Here is a 26,769-nt window from a genome sequence, read left to right as displayed (position 1 = left end):
GACGAACACAGACGGACGCGCCATTAAAAATCCACGCGGCACAGCCGCGCCGTGCGCCACGCTCACGCACGTGAGACACGTGATTCGCTATCGTTCGTTCATTCATATATATATATGTATATATATATATAAATATAAATACATAAGTATATATATATATATATAAAAGTCAGACAACGATGCCCGGGACCGTCAGGTATTGACGCATCCTTGGCCCGGGAGTGGAGCGCATTCGCCCGCGATATCGACTAAGAACTAATCTACAAAAGAAAGGTAACAAATCCCAAAACGGGAACCGATGTACGAGAGAACCGAATCGACTCGCGTGAGTTGGTATCGACAGTGAAGAGATTTCGCTTTTTTCTCATATTCCCCTTTCCACCGCCGAGAAAAAAGAACGCGTAACGCTCGTGACGTTTTTAGGTCCTTGTTCGCTTTCTTATCTCGCTCCGCTTTTATGTCCTTCACAATTACGTGTATATTACGCGTCTTAACTACTTGTGCTGGTACAACACTCTCGGCGCAACGAAGCTTAACGCGGAGCGCCGCACGTTGTCGATATATGCGTTGCGTATGCATGCGTATACGATGGCACCATGAGTTTTTGTCTCGCGCTGCCTCTTCGTCGTTCCTCACGTCGTTCCACGGATCACGCTCGCGAGTCAACGGAGTAGAGTAGTCTCGCACTGATACATTGGTCAGGGTGCGAGAGAAACTGGTCGAGTCCGCTCGGATTTGTAGCGCGCTTCGCCGTCTAAACCAGATTGTACTCCTTCAGATTGGACTGTAGAATGGTGTCTTTCACCGCCGCGAACACGAATCTGATGTTCTCCGTATCTGTGGAATAGAAAAAAGATATGTATTCAAATACCAGAATATACCTTTAAGACTTGCTCAAGAGAAACGCTTAACTGGTTGCATAAAGCACCGTTCGGTATCATGCCATGAATGATTTTCTTTCTTCTCAAATGAAATTTTCAACTTGTCGTTGTGATTTGTAATAACATTTAAACCTTGCAAGAGACTTCTGATACACATACGCCACTAAATATATTCATAGAAAATTGATATTGAAACTTAAGACTAATGACGGTGAGCATTATAATTGTTTGTAAGTATATCATACTATACTATGCTAGTTAGTGCTATATAATATAAATTATTTATTAATTTTTAATAACTTCAGGATATTGTTAAAGATCTGTCTTGAAAGAATTAACAAAAAAGCGCAAAACAAAGATCGGCACTTACCCCCTATACAAGAAGCTTCAAACCCTGGGACAGTCATGACACACATGCAGCATGCAATTCCCTTTAAGATACTTTTTGTAGCATTACGAAAGAGAAACCATAAACACAATATAATTCCCTTTTTCGATACTTGTTTTAAATAAGCTTAAGTAGTCAAATATTAATAATGCAAAAAAATTGTAGTAATTATGTTAGTATCCATTTAAATATTTAAAATATTAAAGTATAATGCATATTAAAGCGCGAAATATTTTAAGTACTTAAACAAATATATAAATAGGTATTAAAGATTTGTTTCATTAATTTCATTATTTCATTAAGTTCAAAGTATTAGAATACATATTATACATAAATAATAATTTTACAATCGTTATAAAAATATTGTATTATCTTCATATAAGCAGCGTTTGTAAAACGATTGGAACCTTAACCACAAGTGGAATATTCTATTTTTGCCAGACTCTATGATAATACCTATAATAGACATAAAAATACCGCAAGGAGCCTTTGTTTATTACAAAGGCATATTAGAAACGCAATGTTGCAAGAAATGGATTAATTTAGCAATTATTAATAGCAATTATTAGAGTAAACATCAATTGTTATATCCCTTTTATTTAGAGTTTAGAAGGGTTTGATAATTTATTTTCACTAAATGTATATTGTAATATATTGTTGTCTACAATATATTACAATATACATTTAGTGAAAATAAATTATCAAACCCTTGTAAATTCTACATATATTACAATTCGAAATTTTCGAGAGTAAAGTTGTTGTATTCGCAGTCGACGATCGATCGCCAAGAATGACACAGACCTAATGCTACGGAATCTATTTTAAAGAGCAACATATGATAACATTTGACAAATAATCAACAATTCATTTTTGCAATAATATCTGTCAAGCAATCGCTATACTATTTGGTTACTCCTAGTACTCGTTGATTGAATTATTCTTAGGCAGCTTTGTCATACAAATCTGTCGTACATGTACTATACGTCATTCTCGGCGTCAAAATATTAAATAACATCGTCAAGAATCTGCGTATACTCGATAATATCTGTAGAGTCGCGTTAAGCAAGATTAAACTCCTTAAGTGCGGTTTGCATGATCGTATCCTTAACAGCGCAGAATACAAGCTTGATGTTTTCCGTATCTGATGGTTAATTCCATGAACGCAGCATGCAAAATATAAATCGAGCATCATTGAGATTGGTCTGCACCATTTTACGCCTTTGAAAAATCAACCTGGTACCGAATTTATCGATATTTGTATATTTTCTTCTAATATCGTATAATAATCTATAATTCAGTAAACACCGAGAAATATACACACAATATTTATAAAACTATACATACTACGTAATTTATATTAAATATAAATTGCACTAAATAAATTTGAAAAATTAGAATTGTGCTAAAGACGATCAATATATTATTTGTAATTTATCTCACTTCTTTGCATTCATTTCTCTTTTTAATAAGTATATATATAAAACTATGCTTTAGATCTTATCTACTATAAAAAATAATTATCTACTTAAATTAGTTTATCTTGTCTTTTTATTTTTATGCAATCTTTTACATGAGACATAAATATATCTCTTATTTCGTCCTCTTCATCGAAAAAAGATGTTTTTCATACATGTATATAGGTTGATTTTTCCACGGTGCATTTATAACATTTGATTACACACCTGATTATACGGGAGACAGGCAACATACAAGCTCTGGTACAAGACACAACACATCGAATAACTGTTATAAAGCGAGAGAAATACGGTATTTTTGTACACAGGAGTTTATCAAGAGGCTAGCCTACCTGTGGCACACGTAAAGTGGGAATAAATAATCTTCTCGCTGTCTGGATTCAATTCAACAAACATCTTCAGGATGAATTCTCTAGCTTGTATAGCCTCTCTTGGCCGACCTGCGGAATATACAAGCAAGGAAGGGGCATGGCATTACTTCCGTTCATCTACGAAGCGAGTACATAATGCATAGTCAATATTTTTTAGCGGTCGCTCAATAACGAGACGATTAATTGATACGTATTATTGAAGTTTTTTACTAGGTGTAAATACAACAAAAGATAAGTTGGAATTTGGCCAAGAGAGAAAACTCTTTCGTGTTACAGGATTTCTAAGTGTTTTACAAGACCGGAATAAATCTGCATCTGGAAAATGTCGCCGCGCGACATCAGTTTTGCTCATGTGCACAGCATAACGCGAAATGCAGACGGATATCGATCTATTTTAATGGAATAATGTTGTACTCCACTCAAATCCAATATACGCTCTCTCCAAGGACAGCTTATTAAATTAGTCGTAGTGAACATCAAAGAAGCCTTTCGAAAGCCTCATTAATAAGCTAGAAAGCTTATGTAAGAACACCGAGTATAATTTTGCAAATTCGAACCAGTTACTTACACGTTGTAGTTCGTAATAAAATCTGAAAATCTGTCGTCGCGAACTAAGAATTTCAATTTAATATAACTTTCGCTAGATACTTAGAATTTCAATGTGTTGATGTAACTTTTGTTGGACGTTAAATAATTACATAATATTTTACAAAGTTGTAAATTACAATACAGGATGCGATGAAGGTTCTAATTATTGCTATCAGATTAACTAGCTTGAATCTACATACAAGTTAATTTTAATTTATCAAGATTACGTGCTACTGATTATGCGCAGAAATATATATAGGTTTGGCATTCAAATAGCCTTGCAAATAGATTATTACTAATAATAAATAACCACGTGAATTCAGAAATATCGGAGTGGCAAAGTTACAATAAAGAGCACGAGAGCCGCACGAAATATCATTACTAAACTGTTCGACAAATAACTAGAGAATCTACATTTTCTGCTCGGGACACACTCAAGTATTCGAACAGACCTGTCGCACACGTAAAGTGAGAGTAGCACATTCGATCAGGATCGGGATTACAATTGAGATACACCTTTAAGATGAACTCCCTGGCCGGCACATCTTGTTGTTTCGGGCCTACACGATAGAACTTATTTATTTACCAATATCACAATTAACAATCTCATCACTTTATTCAGCCTGTACCTCGAGGTAAATTATACTAAAGAGCAATGTGTTTTGTTTTAATTTTTGTGAGAGCACTGCAATGGTGCAATGATGCAGGAACTTCAAATATATTTTTGTCTTTTGTTAAACATCTTGCGTGGGGAGTTATTTCCATTTTTTTTTAATATAAGATAAGATCTAATCTGACTAATTAACAATCAGAATAAATATTTAGGATTTTATGTTAAATGGTTATTGATAATCCGTTTGCAGATTCTATTTGTATTTGTAAAAAGAGGATGCTTGATATCATAACTTACCATCATATTCCGGAAAGTAGTCGACAAGATGAGAGTACATAATCTTTTCTTCTAGCAGATCTTTCTTGTTGAGAAACAGGATAACAGAGGAGTGTTGAAACCAGGGATATGTTATAATCGTTTTGAACAGTGCTTTACTTTCTTCCATTCGATTCTAAAAAGAAATCAGATACAGGTAAGTTACAACAGCGTTGAAATTCATCGACAATTCCATCCATGAAAGTATTGTAATTACCTCGTTCTCCGATTCAAATAGAATTTGATCATATTCACTTAGAGCTACTAAAAATATAATTGAAGTAACGTTTTCGAAACAATGAATCCACTTTCTTCTTTCCGACCTCTGTCCACCGACGTCTACCATCCTGCAAATAATATTCTGTTAAACCGAGTACTGTTAATAGCATATGAATTAAATATAGTCGAATCTTCGTATTTTTAATTTGTAATGATCTATTGAACATCTCTTCTCTAATGCAGTTTAAGTTTCAGATATCTAAAAATTTAGATTTATTGCTAAAGAATTAATGTAGAAATCTATGGAAAAAATTGTATTTTAAAAGACTATTTTAAAATATTTTTAAAAGAAATATTTTAAAATAGTCTTTTAAAGAGAAAGATTCTAGAGAACTATTCTAGAGATAATAAAGAACTATGAAGATTCAGCTATAAAACTTCCCGACTACTAAAAAGTGTAGTCTATCGAATATAATTTCTACACGTTTTTCAATGTTTAATGTCTAAGTCAAGAAACGCATAAGACGAATCGGGTCATAAGATGAGTAAGATGGCCCTTAAATCTCGATAAATTCAACGAATCACATGCAATGCGTCGCTATTGTGACCTACGCGTCTACTATGCTGTGTTCTTCATTCTTTATACATTTTCAGAATCTTTTGTAGTTTGCAGTAAAAAAAATACAAGTAAAATAATAGAAACTCTTTTTATATCTCTTTCATTAATCATGTGCGCTTGTAAATTACATTTTATTTAAAAAAATAGACTATTATGTATTGTATCATAAAAATTAAAAAAAAAAAAAAAAAAAAAAATACATAAGCTCTCAATTTTATTAATAATCTATTATAAAACAAGCCAGTACATGTTGTCCTTTTTGACCCAATTTTGATTTACTCTACAAAATCCGCAAAACATCTAATTGTACATTCATAAAAAAGGGTACGTATTTATTATTCCCAATCGTAACTACGTAATTACAAATGATATTATTATAAAAATTCACCGCATGCACAGTAGCATTATTGTAACGATACACTGAACGAACAAACAAATAGCGAACGAATAGCGAATGTAAATTTAAGTTGTTGAAGTTTGATAATAAATTATTTATGCCATAATAAATGCAAACGCGGTACGTTCGTTAATGTTTAATTTAATTCATTCATAAGATACATTAAAGAAATAAATATTAATTTCAAATAAATTTATCTTTGCATTTGCTGTCCGTCCGCTTATGCCACCCATTTTAGCTAAATAATCTAATGTTAAAAAAATATAAAACACATAAAAAGACATGCAAACGTCGAAGCTTCTTAATTATATACATATATATATATATATATAAAATTATATATATAATTATATACAATGTAACTCCTGTTCATCCTTCTCCTTTCTCGGGAAAATGAAAGAGAAAAGGATATCTATTATAAAATTATTTAATTGGATGTTGAATTTTGTTCCAATTTTTGTAACAACTAATTTTAAATATGTTTGTGTAATTAGTAGTAGTTTTATTAACAGTTAAATTAAAATGTTATTGAAGCGGTCGACTTAAAAATAAATTCTATATTACATCTTATTTGCATTTCAGAAGTTTAATTCCTTAAAATGTATTTCTATATTCCCTAGATTTTTCTATATTCCCTAGATTTTTTATTGCTCTAGATTCTCAATTATTAATTAAGAAAACGATCTATTTTAAATTTATAAAAAAAAATCATTCAAAATCATTTCAATGAAAAAAAGAAAAAGATTTAATTGGTTCACATTGCTTCCTACGTATGGATATATCTTGCGATGCTAAAAAATTCAAGTGCATGTTCGAAGTTTTAGAATTGGATTGAAAGACTATTAGTACCTAAATATGATGGAGTCCAGATCAAATGGATATTCTATAATTCCGGTGGTGGGAGCTCGTGCCCGGAGGATGTCTTGCTCGGTCGGAAGGAAATCGGGCTTTTCGATACGCTCTAGGTCACTAAGATAACTGCAAAACGAAACAAAAAGCTGCTGTCTGGAAGTGCATGCCATGCGTGGTAACTTAAAAAAATATATATATGTAATCAAAAAACAAGGGAATATGAAACGTTTCGTATGAAACAATTCTCATACATGCTTGTCCAGTGGTTTAGCCTGAAAGAATTTTTTGACGCTGATGCCGAGTCCTGAGACTTACTTTGGTACGTTTTACGACATATTTTTGTTTTTGAAATACATAATTTGTATATACATCACACAGATTTCTTTAAAATACAAAAGCAAAGTCAGTTGTGTTCGTGTATTTACATCTCAGATAAAGTAGAGATATCATATGTGTAATAGTAACATACTTCCACAAATTTCAATTTTTATCAACATTAGATATAAAAAAAGAGTTAATAGTTTGCTAGTGAATTTCAGACTTTCATAAAATAGAAAGCAATTGAAAATTTTCTTTTATCTACGGAATCAATTCAATGAGTATAGGCTTATCGCCAATTAGCTTTGTTTACATTTAATGGAGCGTAGTCACAGGACTTAAATAGCATCGCGTAGAACGGGGGGGGGGATAGGTGAACACTTAATCGAACAGCGAATCCCAGGTGCAAATCACAGAAAACGAAAAAAAATGCAGAAATGGCCCGATGCAGGGTGGTTTTGCAGGCGCAGGCAGGCAGCTCGCTCCTTCTCTCATCATCTTCGTCGGCCGACCGCGAGAGACACACATACCTAAATCGGATCTCTTCCAAGTCAAAGGGATATTCAATTATACCGGTGGTGGGCACTCTCACACGAAGAATGTCCTGTTCTGTGGGGAGGTAGTTTGATGCCGCGACTCGATCTATCTCCATTAGGTAACTGAAACATCGTGTTCTCAATACCCGGTGTACAGGAAGGAGATGGAGAACAAGGAGGAGTGTGGAAGGAAGTAAAAGCCACGGTGAGAGAATTAAATCGTGTCCGGTGAGCGCGTGAATATCGTAAGCATTGCTTCGAAACGCAAACGCAAGATGGATCAGGTGGGCACGTGTTTGAACAAGATTCCGAAAAATCTCGGTAAAAGGTCTCTGAAATGAAGAGCTTATTGAAAGGCCTTAAGTCAACTGTCCTCCTCTTTCTGTCGAGAGAGAAACTGAATGGAAATATGTTCCTACACACGTTGTGTGTTATAAGACACGTTTCTGTTCAAAATTGAACTAAGCCCTTTCGGAAGTGAGCTGTTATGCTTGCGTGTTCGGGAGGTGGAAGAGATACAAAGTATCTCTTCCATGTGATCGTACACAATTCCGACAAGAAATCTTTCTTGTTAATTTAGTTTTCTCCTTTTACTCGATCGGAATTGTACAGACAAACTGACGAAATAAAATAATTTGTTTGCAAAACGCAGAAGTGTTTTGATGCTTTTCTCAAGAGAAAATCCCTAATTTGTTGAAGACAAAATCAACGAGAAAATGACAAAGGTGCGGTGAACCTGGGTCGTTCTGTTGTACGACTTCTTCGGCGAGGAAGGTCCGGGATGTTACAGACGGAGGAACGGAAGGATAGTCTCTCGGTAACATGTGTGGACGGAGAGATAACGCGCGTTCGGTTCCGCGAAAAGGAGACGCGGTGCGATCGGCAGCTGGAATACTCACTACTTGGCGGAATCCGTGAGCTGGTATTCTCGTCTACGATCGTAGCACTCCTGTATACCCGCGTCCGCCCACAGGTCCTTGATCGCCTCCACGTACGGGCTCTCGAACGTCGTAACTGTTTCGAAGTCGACGCTCCGCACCAGTTCCGCTTTTTCCTGGAAAGGTAGAGGAAGAGAGACGTATGAGTCTATACGGAAACGGCGAAGCGGAACCGCGACACATGCGATTTATGCGTTATACGATTTCCGGTCCGGCGTATCGGGACGTAAGTACGATATCAAGTGTGCAATACGAAGTTATCATTAACCTTCTGATATCCGACGTGTAGAAAAGTTAAGTGCGCAGCTCTGCATATATGAAAAGCAACTTTTCGACGCTCCGTGTACTCTCTCTTATGAGGTTCAAACTAAAAACGCGCGGCTTTGTACATCTGGTCTCATATATCATCACAAAAATAGTGCAATAAGAGGGTGCAAATGGTTCAAAGAGTTTAAATTAGCAAAGATTTTTTTTTTAATATTTGTTAAGATTCCTTGAGTAGTCATTATTTATTTAAAAAATACTCAAAATGCTATAAAAAATTGCACATTTAAGAGTTAAGGCTTTAATTAACCCTTTAATATGAGGCCTGACCTGCGTGCGATCGTAATGACGGATTTAAAACATTTGATATTATATTCAAGGTATATACACCTGGAATTCATGAAAACGCAAAATTAAACATGCGATAGGAGCTCTAAACTAATTAAAGCGAAAATTATAAAAGGTATAATATATTTGTGTCAAGATGCTGCCTATTTAAAGCCATTTATAAAGCCGTTTATACCGACTGTCACTCCAATTTCCAAAATACATCGAAGAATTAATAATTTAACGCATTTTGCAATTTATTGCTGCCATAAAATCTTCCTTTAGAGACTTTAGACCAACTGACCACGAGCAATTGGCCAGATAGTGAACGATACGTACTATATTCGAGGAATCGCCGTACTGGATCTTCAGGAGATCCATCGCCCGGATCATAGACTGCATCGCCATGAAAATGTTTTGGTACACAAGTTTGATAAACCCTCTCTTGTCCTCGTCCGAGTAGCCGGAACCGTGGATAATCCTCATCTGCTTAATGAAGGTGGACTTGCCCGACTCGCCGGTACCTGCGACAAAGTTTCGGGTCTCGATTAGCTGCGCTGTCAAAGTAAATAGATAAGCAACGGTGTCCCTCCCTTAGGGAGAGACCGTGCGGAGATTTCCGATCAGATATATCCAAACTTTTTAACGAGATAACAGGGCGGAGATTTTTAGCGATAAAATTAGCAGATAATTAACGAATTATTAAGACATAAATTATTTAACTTTTCAGTAACGAGAACGAGCGTTCTGAAATTATTAATTAAAAAGATAGAAAGGCGATATTAAAATCTAGGAGAGACATGTCATACTGCTCCAATTGATTATTTCCACATCAATCGGCAGAACACAACGAAACGTCGCAAATTAACAGGAAGATCTACGCGTCGCGCGTAAAATTTAGTTCCACTAAATATATACATAATATATACAAATGTTAATTGCTTTGGAAAAAAAAAAAATTCTCGTGATGCCAGTTTCTAGCATTTGACACATTCGCGACTTCGCGCCTTGCGGCTCGCGCGAAGATTGTCCGCTTCTGGGAAACAGTGGGACGCGACTATGTCGGTCAGATGCAAGTGGAAGGAGGGGGGTTGCTGACAGCGGCGGCCGCGACGGCGGCGGCAGCAGCAGCAACAGCAACGGCGGTGGTGGTTCTGGCGCTGATGCTGTTGCTGGCGGCGGCGGGGCGGCGGCGGTGGTGGCGAGCGTGTAGGTGGCGCGTGTCGCGTCGCCACCGTCGTTTCCTCACGAAATCATGAATGAACGCGGCCGCACGCGGCCGGCGCGACGCGCGGCGGTTTTCTTAACCTTACGAATATCTCTCCCAACGGCGGGATAACGATGCCGCTTTGCATCGGGAACGTTACTCGAGTTACTCGGCCTTTTCTTGAAATTAAAACTTTGTGAAAGAACATGATTTCGGACTTCCGTGTTTAATCCTAGCTAGCCACACTTATTTTCGAGTCCTTTTCGCCATACTCCCGCGGTCCATGAGACCGGAGCGACCTGTCGCATTGCCATTTTCATTCTACTTAATATTTTTAAGCTTGTGCTGCAGAAATTGGAAATACAGACTCTGAATAAGATGTTTATGATAATATCAAGAAAATAATTTGAATTTAAACTGATTGTGAGCTTATTATAAGGAAACTAGAAAATTATGCTATTATGTGAAAATAGTCCACTGGAGTGTGGCGAGCTAGGGTTAAATCATGAGAAATACAGAATACGATCCTCCTTTTCGCGTCCGACAGATAACTTTTAATAACGCTTAAAGATAACGATAGGACATAGGACATTTATTAAGTGATATAAAATATCTCATGAAATATCCTAATTGATAGATAAATTAAGAATTGAATAAGTAAAAGACTTTCGGACTGAACGGAGGAACGTTTAACTCTTTCAGGATTATAAAATACATACAAAAGCTATTGATGGAAATAACAAATGCATTCAAAAAAAATTTGGACTTTACCTGCATAGAATGGTAAAAAATTACTACAATAAAGCATGTGCAAAATACTCAATTGTTCATTACAAATTGAGCGAGGTTTTTTTGGAGTTGAAAAAATTCAATAAGAAAACGAGGTAAAAGCCAATAATTCGTATCTAAAATAGACCTCGTAAATTATGAATTAAACTCCATCCGTTGCTCTTCGATGCTAAAATCTTTCATTTCAAATTTCTGATACTCCTCATTATCGATTCATTTAGTACAATATTTACAAGTTTCGATCGATAGCTTCCCTGGAAATTTTTTTCAGCTTCTTCGAAAGATCTATCATTAAAATTAAACGATCGAGAAGAGAGGCGCCGCGCGTTCCGGGTATATCAGTATACTTCGAGATTCGAGGAATCCCTCCCAATTCCGTCCAGATAAGGAAAGGAGAAATGTTTGCTGGTACCCAGTGCTGTGTAATAATGTTGGGCGCGTAACCTGAATCGATCTTCATGCACGCGAGGGACAAGCTGGATGCAGAGGAAAGAGCTTTTTATGCCGCGTCGCCAAGAAAAGACGCTTCTCGCGCGCCCACAAGCACCGCCTTTCTCCGCCTTAATGAGGATGCAAAAAGGCCACCGGGCATACGCGGTGGCGCCTTTTATCGATAAAGACGGCCGTGTGTTATCAATCGAAAAAACGCACGGAATACCCCTCTCCCCCTCCACTCGATTGGGAATTAACTCTTCGCGCCACGATAAAAGAAAAAAAACAGCTTTGCATTAAAAAAATTCGAAAGTCGTTGATTGAAATTGTCGTGGGATTTTCTTCACTCGTCGATTACTCTTCTAACGACTATGATCACGAATTTATCGTGTAAAACTTCAGGATACTGTGTGGAAGCGAAATTTTTAGAAGCAATCTTTGAATGTTAAGTGGAAATTATACGCCACGCAAGATAATTGTGAAATTACTATTATACTTATAGATAATCCTGTATTATCATAATAGTAATTTCACAATTACTTCACGCGAAATTATGTTGTCTTTCAATAACAGGAAATGTGAAAGGCAAAGTCCAAATTCTTGTGCGGAAACGTTATCGGTTTCTGGTTATTATTATGTTCGAAGCAATCTAGTATTTTTTTTTCAATTAGAAATTACATAAAGTCTGATTGGATCTGTCTTTCCGAGATCTACGAGGGAATATCAATCTCCCAGACGAAGAGTCTGTTTAGACGCGTTTGTCAACTTCGCTGAATCCCGGACTCGCTTAAATCCCAGCGAGTTATTGTGCGATGACGAAACTTCGCACGTGCAACAACAGCGCGATTATACCTACGATAGGGAGAACATAGTACGTTTGTCGTGCTTGTTTGCTTAGGTGCTTAAGATTCTCTTTGAAGTCTATATCTTCGCGGAGTTACGGTTCTATCGCTGATCAATGCCGACGATGATTACACCCCGGTGACTGCATCGCGCGTTAATTTTCTCGCGCGAGTCACGCTCAGTTATTATATTAATCGCGGCACGGTTAATTAAAGTAGGTAATTTCCCATCGGATCGCTTTTCCAGAAAATTGACCGGAGAGTGGCGGACTTTCTTTGTTACTCAACTTTTCTACTTTAAATAATCGTCATCACCGAATCCACACTCCTGCGAAATTGTAATTCCATTTATATATTTACTTTGGCGTCACTGTATTTTATTGTATTTTCACATAAAAGATGCATTTGAGTGTATTCAGGCAAATCAAGAAAGTGATTTTGTTGATTGTTTTGTTCTCCCAATTTAAAGATAAAAATACTAAAATAAATATCAAGTTGCTAGGATAATCTTTTCACCGACAAAATTAATCTTTCATCTCTATACTATATTAGTGCATGATATTCATAAAAAATAAAATCACTTTCATTCGTCGACGGATTTCAAGATCACTCTGTATAGACGCTATTTCAATTTCACGCGACGCGTGTTCATGGCGCGAGTATTAACGGGTTAATATTAGCCTCGCAACAACATTCTCCGATTGTGTGGGGACATCGGCTGGCGTTGGCAACGGCTTCGCGGGATCCCAATCGACTGTTGAACGCCAAGAGGAAAAGCGAGGTGAAGCGTAGGAACAGCGGGTTAATGAATGAATGAGAACCGACGGTGGGCGGGACGCACAACCCAGGCTGTCTTCCGGTATTCCTTCAACAGCGTAACTAAAGCTAGAACTCTCGTTCAACCCGGGAAAGAGAGGAGAGAGCGAGAGAGAGCGAGAGAGGAAAAACTTAACCCCCCATGGAATTATTTTCCCTCCGGGAAAAAGTACGCTGACTCCGCTTATCGAAACTCCCGATCGGCTGGCATGGTACAGACGCATTTACGAATTCATTTCTCCGGCCTTCTTGCCTTCGAAAATCGTTTGACGCGATTAAGACTGAGTACTCAAGCCAGCACTGATCTCAGTTAACGTTTTAAAATAATAATGTTTTATTTTAAGATTCGCATAAAGAGACATGAAAAATCTTGCAAACTTTGATATCGTGAAATCTAAATTTTTAATTTTTTCAAGGCCCCTCCGATGTGAAAGATCTTTGAGGATTGATGTAAAAAGAAACGAGTAGACATAGAAAAAAATTAAAACCCGACGATTGGAATTGCAAATTACGTGTTAAGAAAAAAATTTACAGATGCGAGAATCAGGAAGACATGGTATTTAAGTTCGATGATTAATTAAAAAAAAAAAGTCCCCTTTCATATATGCTGCCTCGCGTTCCTGAAAACAGGTTGCTAGGAATGGATTGCGGTATATACCAAAGTATCCGTTCTCCCTGCACGACAAGTCCGACCGGTGTGTATTCGAGAGACATCCTGAACGATCATCAAGGACAACGACGGATCAGAAATACGCGGAGATGAGAAAACAACTCGGCTAAAATTGATTTCACAACGCGCATAACTTTTTTTCTTGTTTTCTTTTAAAATATATATAATTGTATTAAAATGTAATATGACTGTGCGGTTGTACCGCGCGCGTATATAAAATAAGACAAATTCTTGTACCGTGCGTGGATATGCTAAATCTGGGAAATATATCTATGTAAATCTATGTAAATCAGCCTCGTATTCCGGATATATTTAGATGCCCGAATAATCAAATGTTTCTGCGATTCGACTTTAAAAGATTTAACTACTCAAATTCGAATTATAGAGGATTAGATGAATCGTTTGGGATTGTCATTTTGTTTTATAAACTTTATTTTAATATCGTGCTTGTTTTAACGGCACGTAAAACGTTTTTATGCCACGTTATATCGTCAAGTTCTTATGAATCTTTAACGTTTGCGAACAATGTCTCTTTTGCATATATTTTTACGTTGCACTGACAAATTCTAATTTTACCGATAAAATACAAAAATGCTTTCAACGATATAAAATTCGATTTCTGAGACCGTTCCGAATGCCGGTAATATTTGAAATTAACTCGAGCATTCTCAATTAAGAATCGTTACATTCGAATTTATTCGATTAATTCAAGTAAGATGACTATTCGATTATTTTAATTTCAGTTAAGTTGTTCTTCCGGCGGATTCCGCGACGCCCCTTGCGCGAAAGGACAAGGCATCGCTCCGCCCTGCACGACGACGACGATCGACACCCTTCTTCTTCGACGTATACCGTTGGCGGGCGAAGGGAAAAGCCCGAATCGACGGACGTGTACGCGCCAAGCGCGGAAGCTTTCCGGGGCGGTGGAAGCTCCGCCGTCGCCGGGGGTGGGTCGATAGATGCCGACGTGGAGAGATAGAGCGAGAGGGAGAGAGAGGAAGATAGATAGTGAGTGCCGGTTAGAATGAGAGAGGAAGGCAGAGCACAGGGCTCTTTCGTCTCCCAGGCCGCAGCACCACCGCGCCCCGATATTTGCGCGCCACCCTTTGCCGGCACCTTTAGGCGGCACTCACACCGAATTGCACACGTTGAAGTTCGTACCCGGATGTGAACCGTCTCAATGGGTTGTGGAAATAATGCTGGACACGCGGGACCACTAAAAATTTCATGAGAAACGTACGAGAAACGTGGGGAGAATCTACCGGTTGCGTTCCAAAAGATACATTTCTTACATCATGTATATTACAATAGATACTATTACATTTTCAATAATTTGCCAAATAATTTCTTCCTATTATATATGATTTCTTGATATATTCTATTTCAATGCCATGCATAAAAATAATAATAATAAATGGTTTACACAAACGTAGAAAATTTAAATTTACAATGTACATTATTTTATGTAAGGTACTCACATATATAACCGTATGTAGAAAAGATTAATAAAGATAAATATATTTTAAATACATTTTGCTAAATTGTTATAAAGAATTTTTTCATATACGGGGACATTAAAAGTCTAAGAATGTGATGGGTCATTTTCATAATTATCGGCATATGTGCCGAAAAGTAGAGTAAAATATAATAAAAAATCATAATATTATTACACATACATGTACAAAAAAAAATAATAAAAAATACATTCAAATGTCGAGAAAATGCAAATATTAAAGTCCCTAATTTAACTGTGTCATGTGATACTCATGATAATGTATTCCGTGATAATGCATAAGATTTATGAACTTTTCCTCCAAAGATAACCCGAAACGCACCGACAATGATTCTCTGAAAATCATGTTTTATATTATGAATTGCGTACAAAACTTTACCCACGAGAGAGATATCCTCCTTCGTTTTCCTCATGTAACGCGAGGCTTCCGCGATTACGAGTATAATTTGTAAACCTAAAACAATGTTTTTCCTTTTGCATTATTATGTCGTACGATTCATTTTTACTCAGCCCGAAAAATGATTTGCTATTTTATTCGACGCAATTAACTCGCGCGAAACGTCATTGCGAAATAATTCCTTTGAACATAACGTAAAAACAAAGCGTATGCGGTTCTTCCCCGGAATTAATTTTTACTGCGCGATAAAAGAACGATAAATATACAACGAAAAATTAACCGGCACAAATTCAATAATGCGAAATGTCGAAATATTATTTCCCATGTTGTATATTTTGCGCAACAAATGACCAGGCATATATACCCCGTATAAGAGGCCGGCCAATTTTGACGTCGTGTCGGTCACGCGTTGATATTTTAAACGTATCGATCGAACTTGCAAATACACACTCGCGGTCCCCGGTATCGCGGTGAGTGCCGATTGAATTAGCCCGTTCGCGAATGCGAAATATGCAAATCACTAAGTATTTACGCAATTCGTGTAAAACGTTACACATGCTATGATAGCCCGGACTTCCATTAGCCGCGCTCAAACAGCGGTAGTCTGCTCTTCGCTAGCTATACTCGATATTAAACATTTGTTACGAGCAATTAAAAGATTACACCTAACAATTTTGTAAAACATTAAGTAACTGTAAAAGTATACTGAAAAAGATATTTAAAATACCGAATGTGTTTACCGAAAACCGTGAGCTTCTTGATCCGCTTGACATAAGCAAACGTCATCGATATACGTCATCGGTATAAGATGCATGTTTTGATAATAGAATGACAATGTTACAGAGCTCAACTGTCGCGACTCAGAGATCAGCGCGCGATAAACTTTTTGGCAACTCCGAGAAGATTTAGCACAGTCGGATTTAATACAATCGGATTATAGATTTAATATTTTGACTCGCAAATAATCCCTCCAGTTTTTTCGAATATCATCCGAAAAATTATAGATTGTGTGAAACGGCTCTGTAACTGCGAGAGATAAAAATCTGAGGAATAATTATTTTTCCGGATAACGTTTCTCTTACAAATTGTTAGATTTTTAATATTCATTGATTTTGCTGAAAAATAACTCACTCTAAATTTTCAATACTAAGATCGATTACAATGGTATGTGTATTTGTTCCTGTATAGACGGTTTATTATCGGCGAACCATCTACGACAGAATCTGAAATGAAACCGGATAATAATTTTCCTATAGACGACATTTGTTCCACTTTTCAGATTCTAATATTTATCTATTTAAAAAAGCTTGATTCTAAATTTTACAACCTACAGTACTATTTGTTTTTGCTTTACACTTTTTTGTCGGATACTCCAGTTATCTCTAGTACAAATCATTGTCGGCGAATTATCGATAGAATCCGAAATGAAACAGCGATTGGCGAACACGTTTGAAAGAGATCCAAATGCCTTGGGACCGTTTTTCGAAACTTAAGTAATAACTTCCGTTGATATATTCACTGGCGTTTGATAATTTCACTCAATCGCGAGAAGTTGTTAGCGGTCGCGCATTATCGACATGTGCGGATGTGTGGTTTGTCTATACATGGTTTTCCGCGGCGTTATAACAATGACAATATACACGCGTGTGATTATCGTAATTTAATTTATCGCTTCTTGCTCATGTGTTTATTCGAACGTTGTGCCATGCCGCGCCTATAGCGCATTGTATCGAACGTAGCGAATAGATGTATAAAAATGATACACCATGTCTCGCAAGCATTCACTACTATCTAAAAGTATATACTTGAAAGTTCGAATGTATTCTACACAATTTAATTATATTATTAATTATATTATATTATATTTATAATATATTAATTACATTGTATTATATTATAATTAAATAACACATCGCATGAGAAAAAAAATGCAAATTAATTTAAGTATGAGGAAAATGCAAATAAATTTAAGTATAAGGAAAAAAATGTAAATTATAATTTAAGTATGACGCGCAGTCAAAATTAAAACGAAGCTAGCTCGAAGGAATAAAGGATTAAGCTTCAGCTTGCAAACAAATCACGCAGTAAATTTAACAAAGCACAGAGATCACGAGGCATCCCCTAAACGGAGCTCCGTAAGTTTATTCCGTTTGCGAGGATCGTGCGTAATAAAATATTCAAACACCCTCGTTTTAGCACGAACAGAAGCAGCGAGAGAGATATATTGTCCAAGCAATTCGGCAAAATATTTTCGTTACGTGCATATACACATGCACATATACCACGTATGCGCGTACGGCATAGCGAATAACACATCAAAATACAACGGAACACACCAATTATACACGCCAATAATTACACACACTTTATGACATGTAAATTATACACTATAATAACGGCGTACGATAATTAACATGCCAATAAAGCGGTAATTAAATTAAAAAATAATAAAAATAAAATATATGCACACTGAGAAACCCATTTTATTGAATCAACTAAATCTTTGGTTGGATATATGAAGCAAACAAATTCTTTAATTAATATAACTTAACATAACAAAAATTGTTTAACATAACTAAATTTTTTGTTATGTGAACCAAATTTTACTCCATATCCAACCAAAGATTTAGTTGATTCAACAAAATGGGTTTCTCAGTGCAGTAACACATGAGTATAATGTAGCGTCTAACGAATATCTCACAAAGCTTTAATTAACAATATATCTACATAACTTTCTTTAAATATTATATTATTCTGTTCTAATTTTATTTCTGACGCTTCATTCGCAAAAATCTTTCATTTTTCGATAATTTTATTAAAGAAAGATCGAGTCCAAAGGAATACGTAAAAGTTGCGACTATAATTTGGAGCATACACATTGCTCTATTGCAAAATTGAATCCGACGTACGTTTGGGCTTCTCGTCCAAAAATGATTTCGAAAGCACGTACCTAATTCGGTTACGAACGTCCCATCATTATCGTGCGACACCCTGTTTGCGAATAATCCTCTGTTTCTCGCACGACTATTGCTATTAATTACCTATAGTTATTATTTGATCGCGCGATACACGATAAGCGACACATTCGTTCAGTGGCACCTCCCGATCCGTTTGATCAGTTTAGAAACGCGCGGCGTTAATACATTTTCCACTTTAATTAAACGCCGCTTAACCGCCGCTATCGAATTACTAAAATTACAGCCTTCTGATCTCGCACTGTCCCCTTCGAATAATAATTAACCGATTAAGTCCTTATAAACATACGTTAAATCTCTTTAATTTTCCAAAGACAATCTACAACAATGGCAATTTAATCCTTTCGCGCCCGCGTGTCCACTACATTCTAGTACATATCCTATATATTAACCAGTGTCTGCCCCTCTCCTCTTTGAAATTGATAAAAGAAAATAAAGCCAATTAAACTGCAAGGGTTATAAAATCCAAAGGTCAAAATTAACAATTAAAGAAAAACAAATAAAATTGTCTTTCACATTGAAAGATATTCGTAGTATAGAAATAAATTTACAAACTTTACTTTTTTGTTTCCCTAAACGATCTTTTCTTTCGGATAAAACATTGGATGCCGGGGACGCTCTAAAAAATTAATTCGAATTTAAATTATCCGCGATTCGTTCGCGAGCAATGTTGTATACGCGCGACACACAATTCAGGGAGGGGAATGCACCGGGAGGTATTGAGAGATCAATTCGGTACAGCCTTCCCATAGAAATAATTGTTTATAAATCGCCGGCATGTGTTCATGCCCTCTCCCGCTTTCTTTCTCTCCAGGAGTAACATCATATCGTCTGTCGTCGGTGCACGCGCACAATGCACGTGAAAAGTTGCGCGCGCGGCTGTAAAAGTCTTGTCGGCGGAGGCCTTTGGCGCACAATCGTGACATTATTTCCCGTACTGAATGCCAACGCCGTTAGGTACATTGTTCAGGCGCGACTGAATGAGCACCGATTAAAAATAAATGGCTATATAACACCGCTGACGTAGGGAAGCAATTTTAGTTATTAAAGAGGGACGATCGCGGAGAAAAATAAAATGTTGCGTCCGAAGTAAAGGTGAGATATCGATAAAATGACCAGTTTTTCTGCGACTCGGAGCCCGATATATACCCTTTCCCTTCCCTTGCGTAAGAAGGGTAAATTACAATTAACCCTTGAAACGTCACGTTGGAGTATAATGCGTCACGAGCCTTTAGAAAATACGGTGAAACTCCCGCGTGACATTCTTCGCTAATTATTTTCAAACAGTGATTTTTGACTCGCCGATATCTCTACTCACAATCAGATTTTCAAAAAATCCCTTCGCCGTATTATCCAGTGACGAGAGATATACGGAGAGAGAATTGATTTGCGATTGAAACCGCTATGCCTGTTAGACCCCAGTGTGGCGTTCGAGGTTGACTCTTGAAGCGTGACGTTTGAGGATTATCTCACTTCAATTAACATTATTGTTTATTTTAACCAATATTGGGTATTTAATAAAGAAAAGAATATGTACTCGGTATTTGCGTAATTACCGCATCTGTAAGGTGTCCTATATAATTGCTCTTATTTTTTATGACATATTAAAACGATTAAAGTACGATTTTTTGTAAAATGTTCAATAGGTTTCTAGGAGAACGACTCGCATAAAGTTTCACAAACGCCAACAAAACGCATCGATACCGGATTGGAACGCTCAAGTGAAAACGATAATTCAAATCACATTTCCGCTGCCGCGCTAAAATTAATTTTGACGGTGCATGCGGAACGTTATATGATCGACGGAAAACGCCGTTTAATACTTTCCGTGCCCGCTTGCACATTTGCACAACAATTTTCGACTCGTTTTCCTTAAAAAAAAAAAAAATCGTAGATATTACATAATCCTTCCGCATTTAAGGTGTTACGCAAGATGTTCAAAAGGAAAGGTCAATACTTCCGGAGATGATAGTAGCGGCCATTTCAAGCGAAAGGAAAGAGAAGTATTTTTAACCGAATAAGTAACATTTACTTCGCCAGTCAATTATTAACCCAATTAAGAATTTAATCGACTGTACTGGCAATGATTATAATCGTGGCAACGATCGTCGTGATAAATTGTCAACGCGTTTCGACCAACGATTCTGGTTCTGGTCATTCTAAAATTGATGTATAATTTTAGATGCTTATATTAATATAAGCACCTAAAATTACATCAATTTTAGAATGACCAGAGATAATTTTAGGTGCTTATATTAATATAAGCATCCAAAATTATACATCAATTTTAGAATGACCAGAATCCTTGGTCTTATAGGTTTTTAGATGCTTATAATATAAGCATATAAATTTCATCAATTTTAGAATGACCAGAATCCTTGATCGAGACGCGGTGACGATTTGTCACTTTTATAATCGTTGCCACGATTATAATCATGCCAGTACAGTCGATTCTTAATTGGGAGAAGTATTTTGTTTAAGTTATCGCGTGAAAACTTTATGTAAATAAATTGTGAATTATTGGCAATTGTTTCCATAAACATATTTGTATATAATAATGACGGTAGAAAACGTGCGTGATGTAAACAGGAAAATTGCACACAAAAAACACAATAAATCATCGGTTCATCATTTTCTTTCATGTTAAAAATTGTTGTTTACGTCTGTCATCGATTTGATATTACAGCGTATTGTACATTAATTTTTATCCATATAAATAAGATTTATTTTTGTTGCGCAGAAAATATTTCTATGTAAAAAGCAATTCTATTTTCTCTCTCTCTCTCTCTCTCTCTCTCTCTCTCTCTCTCTCTCTCTCTCTTTCTCTTTCATGCTAAATTGTATCTTTTGTTTCTATCTCGCTTGCGAGAGATAACGCAAAATATTGCCAATTTCTGGCAAATTTTTATGAAGTTATACAGATTGTCCTAGAACTGAACAAATGGAAGCAAAAATATCTCGTGAAATCTGGAGTCTGTTTTCATTATTTATTCCAAAAAAGTGTGACGGTACTAATATAGTCTTCGAGCTACAAGATATTAAAAAAAAAATGTTTTTTTCGTAAATTAAGTTTCACAGATATAAAAAAAACCTAATTATTGATTCTTCATTTATGAAAACGATTTTGTCTTAACAAAATTAAGATGACTGATATCAAATGCAAAAATAATGGCCGTCTTCAAATTTTCGCTGAATACAAAAAATTTACAAAAAAAAAAAAAAGATAATATTGTCTATTTCTCGTCAATATATCGGGATGGCCTGTACAGTTTTTCTCTTTTATATGTATTTTCGGATGTAATTGAAGTATCGACGGGTCGTGGAGTTACATTCCGTGCGGAGTCACGCACGCGTTTCGATGTTTACGCGATCCCCGTCTATATAAAAGCGATTAACGCGCGATTAACGACCGCGTGTTTTCAGCGATCGCGTGATTGCGCAATCAGCGACGGTGTTTCAGCGATTCAATGAGCTCTATTTTTAAACCCTGCTCACGGCCCGAGGAGCTCCACGGGGCTTTTTATCGGCTTATCTGTGTTTATCGCCTACCGCGAATAGGAGAGGAAACTCGCGTTATTTGTTGATCGTTAGCATGGCGATTGTTCGCCGCGTACACGTGGAATAATTTGGCGGCTTTTATTCCGAGTGTAACATTATATGTGGCGATTATTTTTAGAATCCGGTGCCGGAATCTCGAAACAAGAGAAGAAAAAGAGAGGAAGGAGGGGAAGAAGAGCTCCCTATGGAAACGCACGTGTCCAAAAAGGCATAGTTACGGCTAATGTGCGTTGGCTAATATATCGAAGGTAAAATATCGATACTTCGATAGTTCAAAGTGTCATAAGTATTCTTACATGAGTCGTGGGGTGCAATAGCGATGTGTAAGCCGTGAATAAAAATGGATAAAAATATAACTTTTATATATACCAGAACTACTACATATATATGATATATATGACTGCGGCCTAATGTGAACTCTTAGATTCTTCATTTTATGATGAAAAGGTGACGCGGTAAAGTCACTGTATTTTATATTAAATAAAATTGGAGAGACAAAGGATCTTAATATCAAAATATCAAACCATTTATAGTTTTTGTGCTGTGAGCGATTAAAAATGAGAGGCTTTCCATAAGCTAAGCTTTAAAAAGTCAAATAAATAATAATCTTGTTCGTTTTTAATAACCATTTCAGTATAATGAAACTTTAATTTGTTTGTTAACTCAGATGTTTACGAAATTAATGTCAAAAATTAAAAAAAAATTTAATAGAGTGATTTTCTTTGATAGATATATATTTATCAAGAAAAAATCGATTCGAGGAGAGATTTGTCATAGCTTTTGCAGCAATTAACTCAGTAAAAGCATGATATCTTGCAATCCAATATAAATGCATAAAACAGACAGGTATAATAGGTGGTACATATATAGTGCATGTAGCATGATTTCACTGTGAATTGTTGATTTCAACGCGATCATCATAAGAAATTATAAATTCGACCAAAACCGAATATCGACGTCTTGCGACTGTCGCGGCAGTGAGTTAGCGCCGCTAGTTCACCATTTAACGCGAAATAGACGGAATATTCGAAACTGGGATTAACGTAATATTCCGCTCGATCGAACGACATGCGCTACGGAAGCATCCATATGAACGCATATACTATACACACACACATAAACACACACAGACACATACGTGCACAGCGAGTGACACTTATACGTGCAAGATCCGTACGGAGTGTATGCAGATGCTCCCGATATATCGAACGCGCGTAAATTTGCTGTAACTTGCCAATGAAGATAATTAAAGATTATCTAGGATACATCGTGGAACAACGTTCTCCTCCTACCACGCGGCCGACTAAATTGATTGTCGCCCCGTTAAACGACAATACGCGATAAGATTCATTACTTGTCGTTACTCGCCTGATTACGATGTAACACGTATATAAAAGCGGTCGCATTTGTTAGCGCCGCGAAAAAGGGGCGAAGCAAACTGAGTAAACAGAATGAAAATAAATACTGATGCACACACGCAAAAAAAAAACCGGTTTCGTTATCGCCTGTCATCACCTTTTTTTACCATATGTACCTCTTTCTTTCTGTTTTTTTTCCACTTTACATATGTATATTTTATCTTATCATATTTACTTTACGATTTTATAGTTTTCGTCTGCTGCATCTCTTATGCATAACGACGGTTGGCATAATATTTAATCCTTCGTCTGTAACACGGAAAGAACGGTTTTGCTGAAGTATCTAAAAATTTAGCTATAGATACAGACCTGAAAATAATTTTGTTCCACCATCAAAATAATTATATGTAGGTCGCTATAAAGTATGATGATAATACTGTTAACAATTTTGACATTTTAGCAATCAGTTTGAGTGTTCTACATAATTATTTTGATGGTGCAACAAAATTATCTTCAGATCTGTATCTAACTAAATTTTTAGATACTTCAGCAAAATCGTTCTTTCTGTTCACGGTGGTCGAGCCAAAATGATATCTGCTCGTAATTGTAAAACTTGCAAGCCCGCCATAAAATATTAAATAAACGATGATTATCAAAATGACTATAAAATCGTCAACTACAATGTAGACAGATGTTTTGTGATTTTTTTTCAGATTTTTCTACGTACTTTAACCCTCAGTTACCTTACGTTTTTACACCCTGATATTACCTCACCAAGGTCTGAGAGACCCCTGCCATTTTCTCCAGCTTGTATCTTCAAGACAAATGCATCAAATTTAAAGTCTTTTTTTTTTAATCGATGCGTCTTTTAAAGATCTACAAGACTGTGCAAGTTAGATTATTCCAAGTTAAAAAATGTAAATGTTATTTAAAAAAAAAAGGAAGATGTGTTTTTCTAAAAAAGCAAAAAACTTTGCTTTTTTTCAAATTGATGTAGTACTGACTAAAAAAAGATACAAGGGTTTTATAAATGTCTTAAAAACCCTGCACGTTTTAACAATGTGCAGGGTCTCTCAGACCCAGGTGAGGTAACTGAGGGTTAAGATAAGGAAAAATAGCGTCAAACGTGACAGACCCAGCACGTATACACTCCAACGGCGCAAAAGAAAACGTAATACAGACGGAGGTTTAAATATCGTCAAAATTGTTGATTAAATAATTTTTTATCCCGCTTCTATACCTCGCGATGAGGAACTCTAAAAATGTTTACCGATTTCCCTGGTTCTCTTCGGTATCCTTCGACCAGTTTTAACTTCTCGCCGACTCTTTTCCAGGTTTCTACGGTTTCCCAGACTCGCAGCAATCCTGCATGATGTGTCAAACGCACGGCGAAAATAGCGTCGCGCGGAAAATACCTCGGCAAGGACCTTCGCGGGCTAATGCACACGGATTAAAAAATAACAAATCGATTTTACGATAGGCTTATTTATAAGGGCTTAATTTTAGTTATTGCTCGCGCCGCAAATTGCCTAAAAATTACGATCTCCGTTTTGCGTTTAAAATTACATGACTAATAGATTTTTGATACAATACTCATCCTTACAATACAAAACAGGTTCAATACTATCAATTGTTATTAATAATTATTTTAATATTATTTGCTTAAAACAGTCATAAAATATTTTGAGATATTTATGGCGTTCAAAAATTTAATATGAAAAAGAATGCGAATATAATATTTGAGAAGTTGCCATTCCATTGCAAAAAAATGTAAAATACAATTTTATTGTAACAATGTAGCAAAGTCATTGCAGATAACAAAATTGAATGACTGCTATTTGTAGAAATATTTTAAATATAAAAGAGAAAACACACACAGAGAGAGAGAGAGAGAGAGAGAGAGAGAGAGAGAGAGAGAGAGAACGTTTTATCTCCAAACATACAATTGTAAAAAAATGTAGATTTATATAAAATTTTATTTTTGGTATTTCCTCATAAATCTTCAAGTATAATATATTATAATGTGATGCACCTCCGTGAGATATAATATAAATGCGTTGTAGTAAGAACGTATAATTATTTAAGAACAAGGAGTTGATTTTTTCTTAGAGAAGATTTAAATGGATTGGTAGACTTAATTATGGAGTTATTTACCTCACTGAAGGCCTTCGCGGCTTAACGCACACGGATTAAAAATAACAAATCGATTTCATGATCGACTTATTTATAAGAGCCTAATTTTAGTTCTATACGACGACGCGCGACAGGACTTTCCTAAAGTAAAAATTATTGTAATTCAATTGTTTTTTTTACGAGATAACGGTAATATTCATAAATATAACAAAATATTTTATATGCGTCATCTATATCCCCTTCCAAATTTATAAAATATATTTTTATCTTTTCAAGCCCGGTACACAGTCCTTATTATCCTAAATGTTGTAAGAAAACCTATTTTAATTGTAAAAAAAAAAAATATATATATATATATACAGCACGTGTAGCAGACGCGCGTCGCGTCTTTTCTCCGACTAATTTACGTGTCGGGACGGCACGTGTAATTCTCGCGACGATTCCTCGAGGAAAGAAACCCGGACGAATGCGGCATGGCTTGTTTAACACGGTGCATTTCGTTAAATAACGGCCATTCAGCTCGCAACCGTTTCTGTGCCACATTGTTCGACAAAAGGTCGGCGTGGTATAGTAGCCAGACCCGGCGAGGCGAGCACGCGGCTCGCACGCGGCTACGGAAGCGACCGCAATCTTTAATGTCACTACTTCCGGAGCCGCTGTTTACGAGCGCGCTAATAATACTCTCGGACGACCGGCACGGCGGCGGCGGCCGACTCGATACTACAGCGCGAATTACTACCGGCGGAATTTACTCCGGTGCTTTTTTCCACAGACCGTCCAGAGATCTGCCCTTGCAGATTTCGCAGCTCGAGCGAGGTAGTCAAAACCCGGCGTAGTCTAGTCACGTTCGAGCCTTTTCTGAGAGAGAGGGAGAGACAAAGAGAAGGAGAAAGAAGAGGAATTTTCGGCGAAAATATTTCGGAAATACTTCAATGAATCCGATGAATCAGGCTTGGTATACGTCAAGTAAAAAATTTA

The 26,769-nt window shown here is 36.4% G+C and overlaps 1 protein-coding gene across 11 annotated transcripts in view; it reads right to left on the bottom strand.

Annotated features, from left to right (window-relative positions):
• The window catches only part of Galphaq (G protein alpha q subunit), a 39,071-nt gene that overhangs the window by 3,021 nt on the left and 9,281 nt on the right, over positions 1–26,769 (bottom strand). Inside the window, exons 2-10 of one of the 11 annotated variants that reach the window (XR_011732589.1) lie at positions 9,441–9,625; positions 8,472–8,626; positions 6,716–6,844; positions 4,849–4,978; positions 4,614–4,767; positions 3,077–3,184; positions 2,952–3,012; positions 1,252–2,410; positions 1–837 (exon numbers count right to left, since the gene is read on the bottom strand). The exon at positions 1–837 is cut by the window's left edge and continues 3,021 nt beyond it. Coding sequence is in view for 2 of the 11 variants with exons in the window: in XM_071781259.1 (XP_071637360.1) it covers positions 755–837; positions 3,077–3,184; positions 4,614–4,767; positions 4,849–4,978; positions 7,567–7,695; positions 8,472–8,626; positions 9,441–9,625 (944 nt within the window). In the remaining 9 variants the exon portion in view is untranslated. Of the gene's footprint in view, positions 838–1,251; positions 3,013–3,076; positions 3,185–4,155; positions 4,264–4,613; positions 4,768–4,848; positions 4,979–6,715; positions 6,845–7,566; positions 7,696–8,471; positions 8,627–9,440; positions 9,626–9,910; positions 10,142–26,769 lie in introns of those variants that run through there. The other 10 variants (XR_011732594.1, XR_011732595.1, XR_011732588.1 and 7 more) reach the window with 10 other exon arrangements.

Source organism: Temnothorax longispinosus, chromosome 6 (assembly GCF_030848805.1).
Source record: "Temnothorax longispinosus isolate EJ_2023e chromosome 6, Tlon_JGU_v1, whole genome shotgun sequence".
NCBI classification, from domain to species: domain Eukaryota; kingdom Metazoa; phylum Arthropoda; class Insecta; order Hymenoptera; family Formicidae; genus Temnothorax; species Temnothorax longispinosus.
Note: the sequence above shows the minus strand (reverse complement) of the source record. Positions and strands in the feature narration are given on the sequence as shown.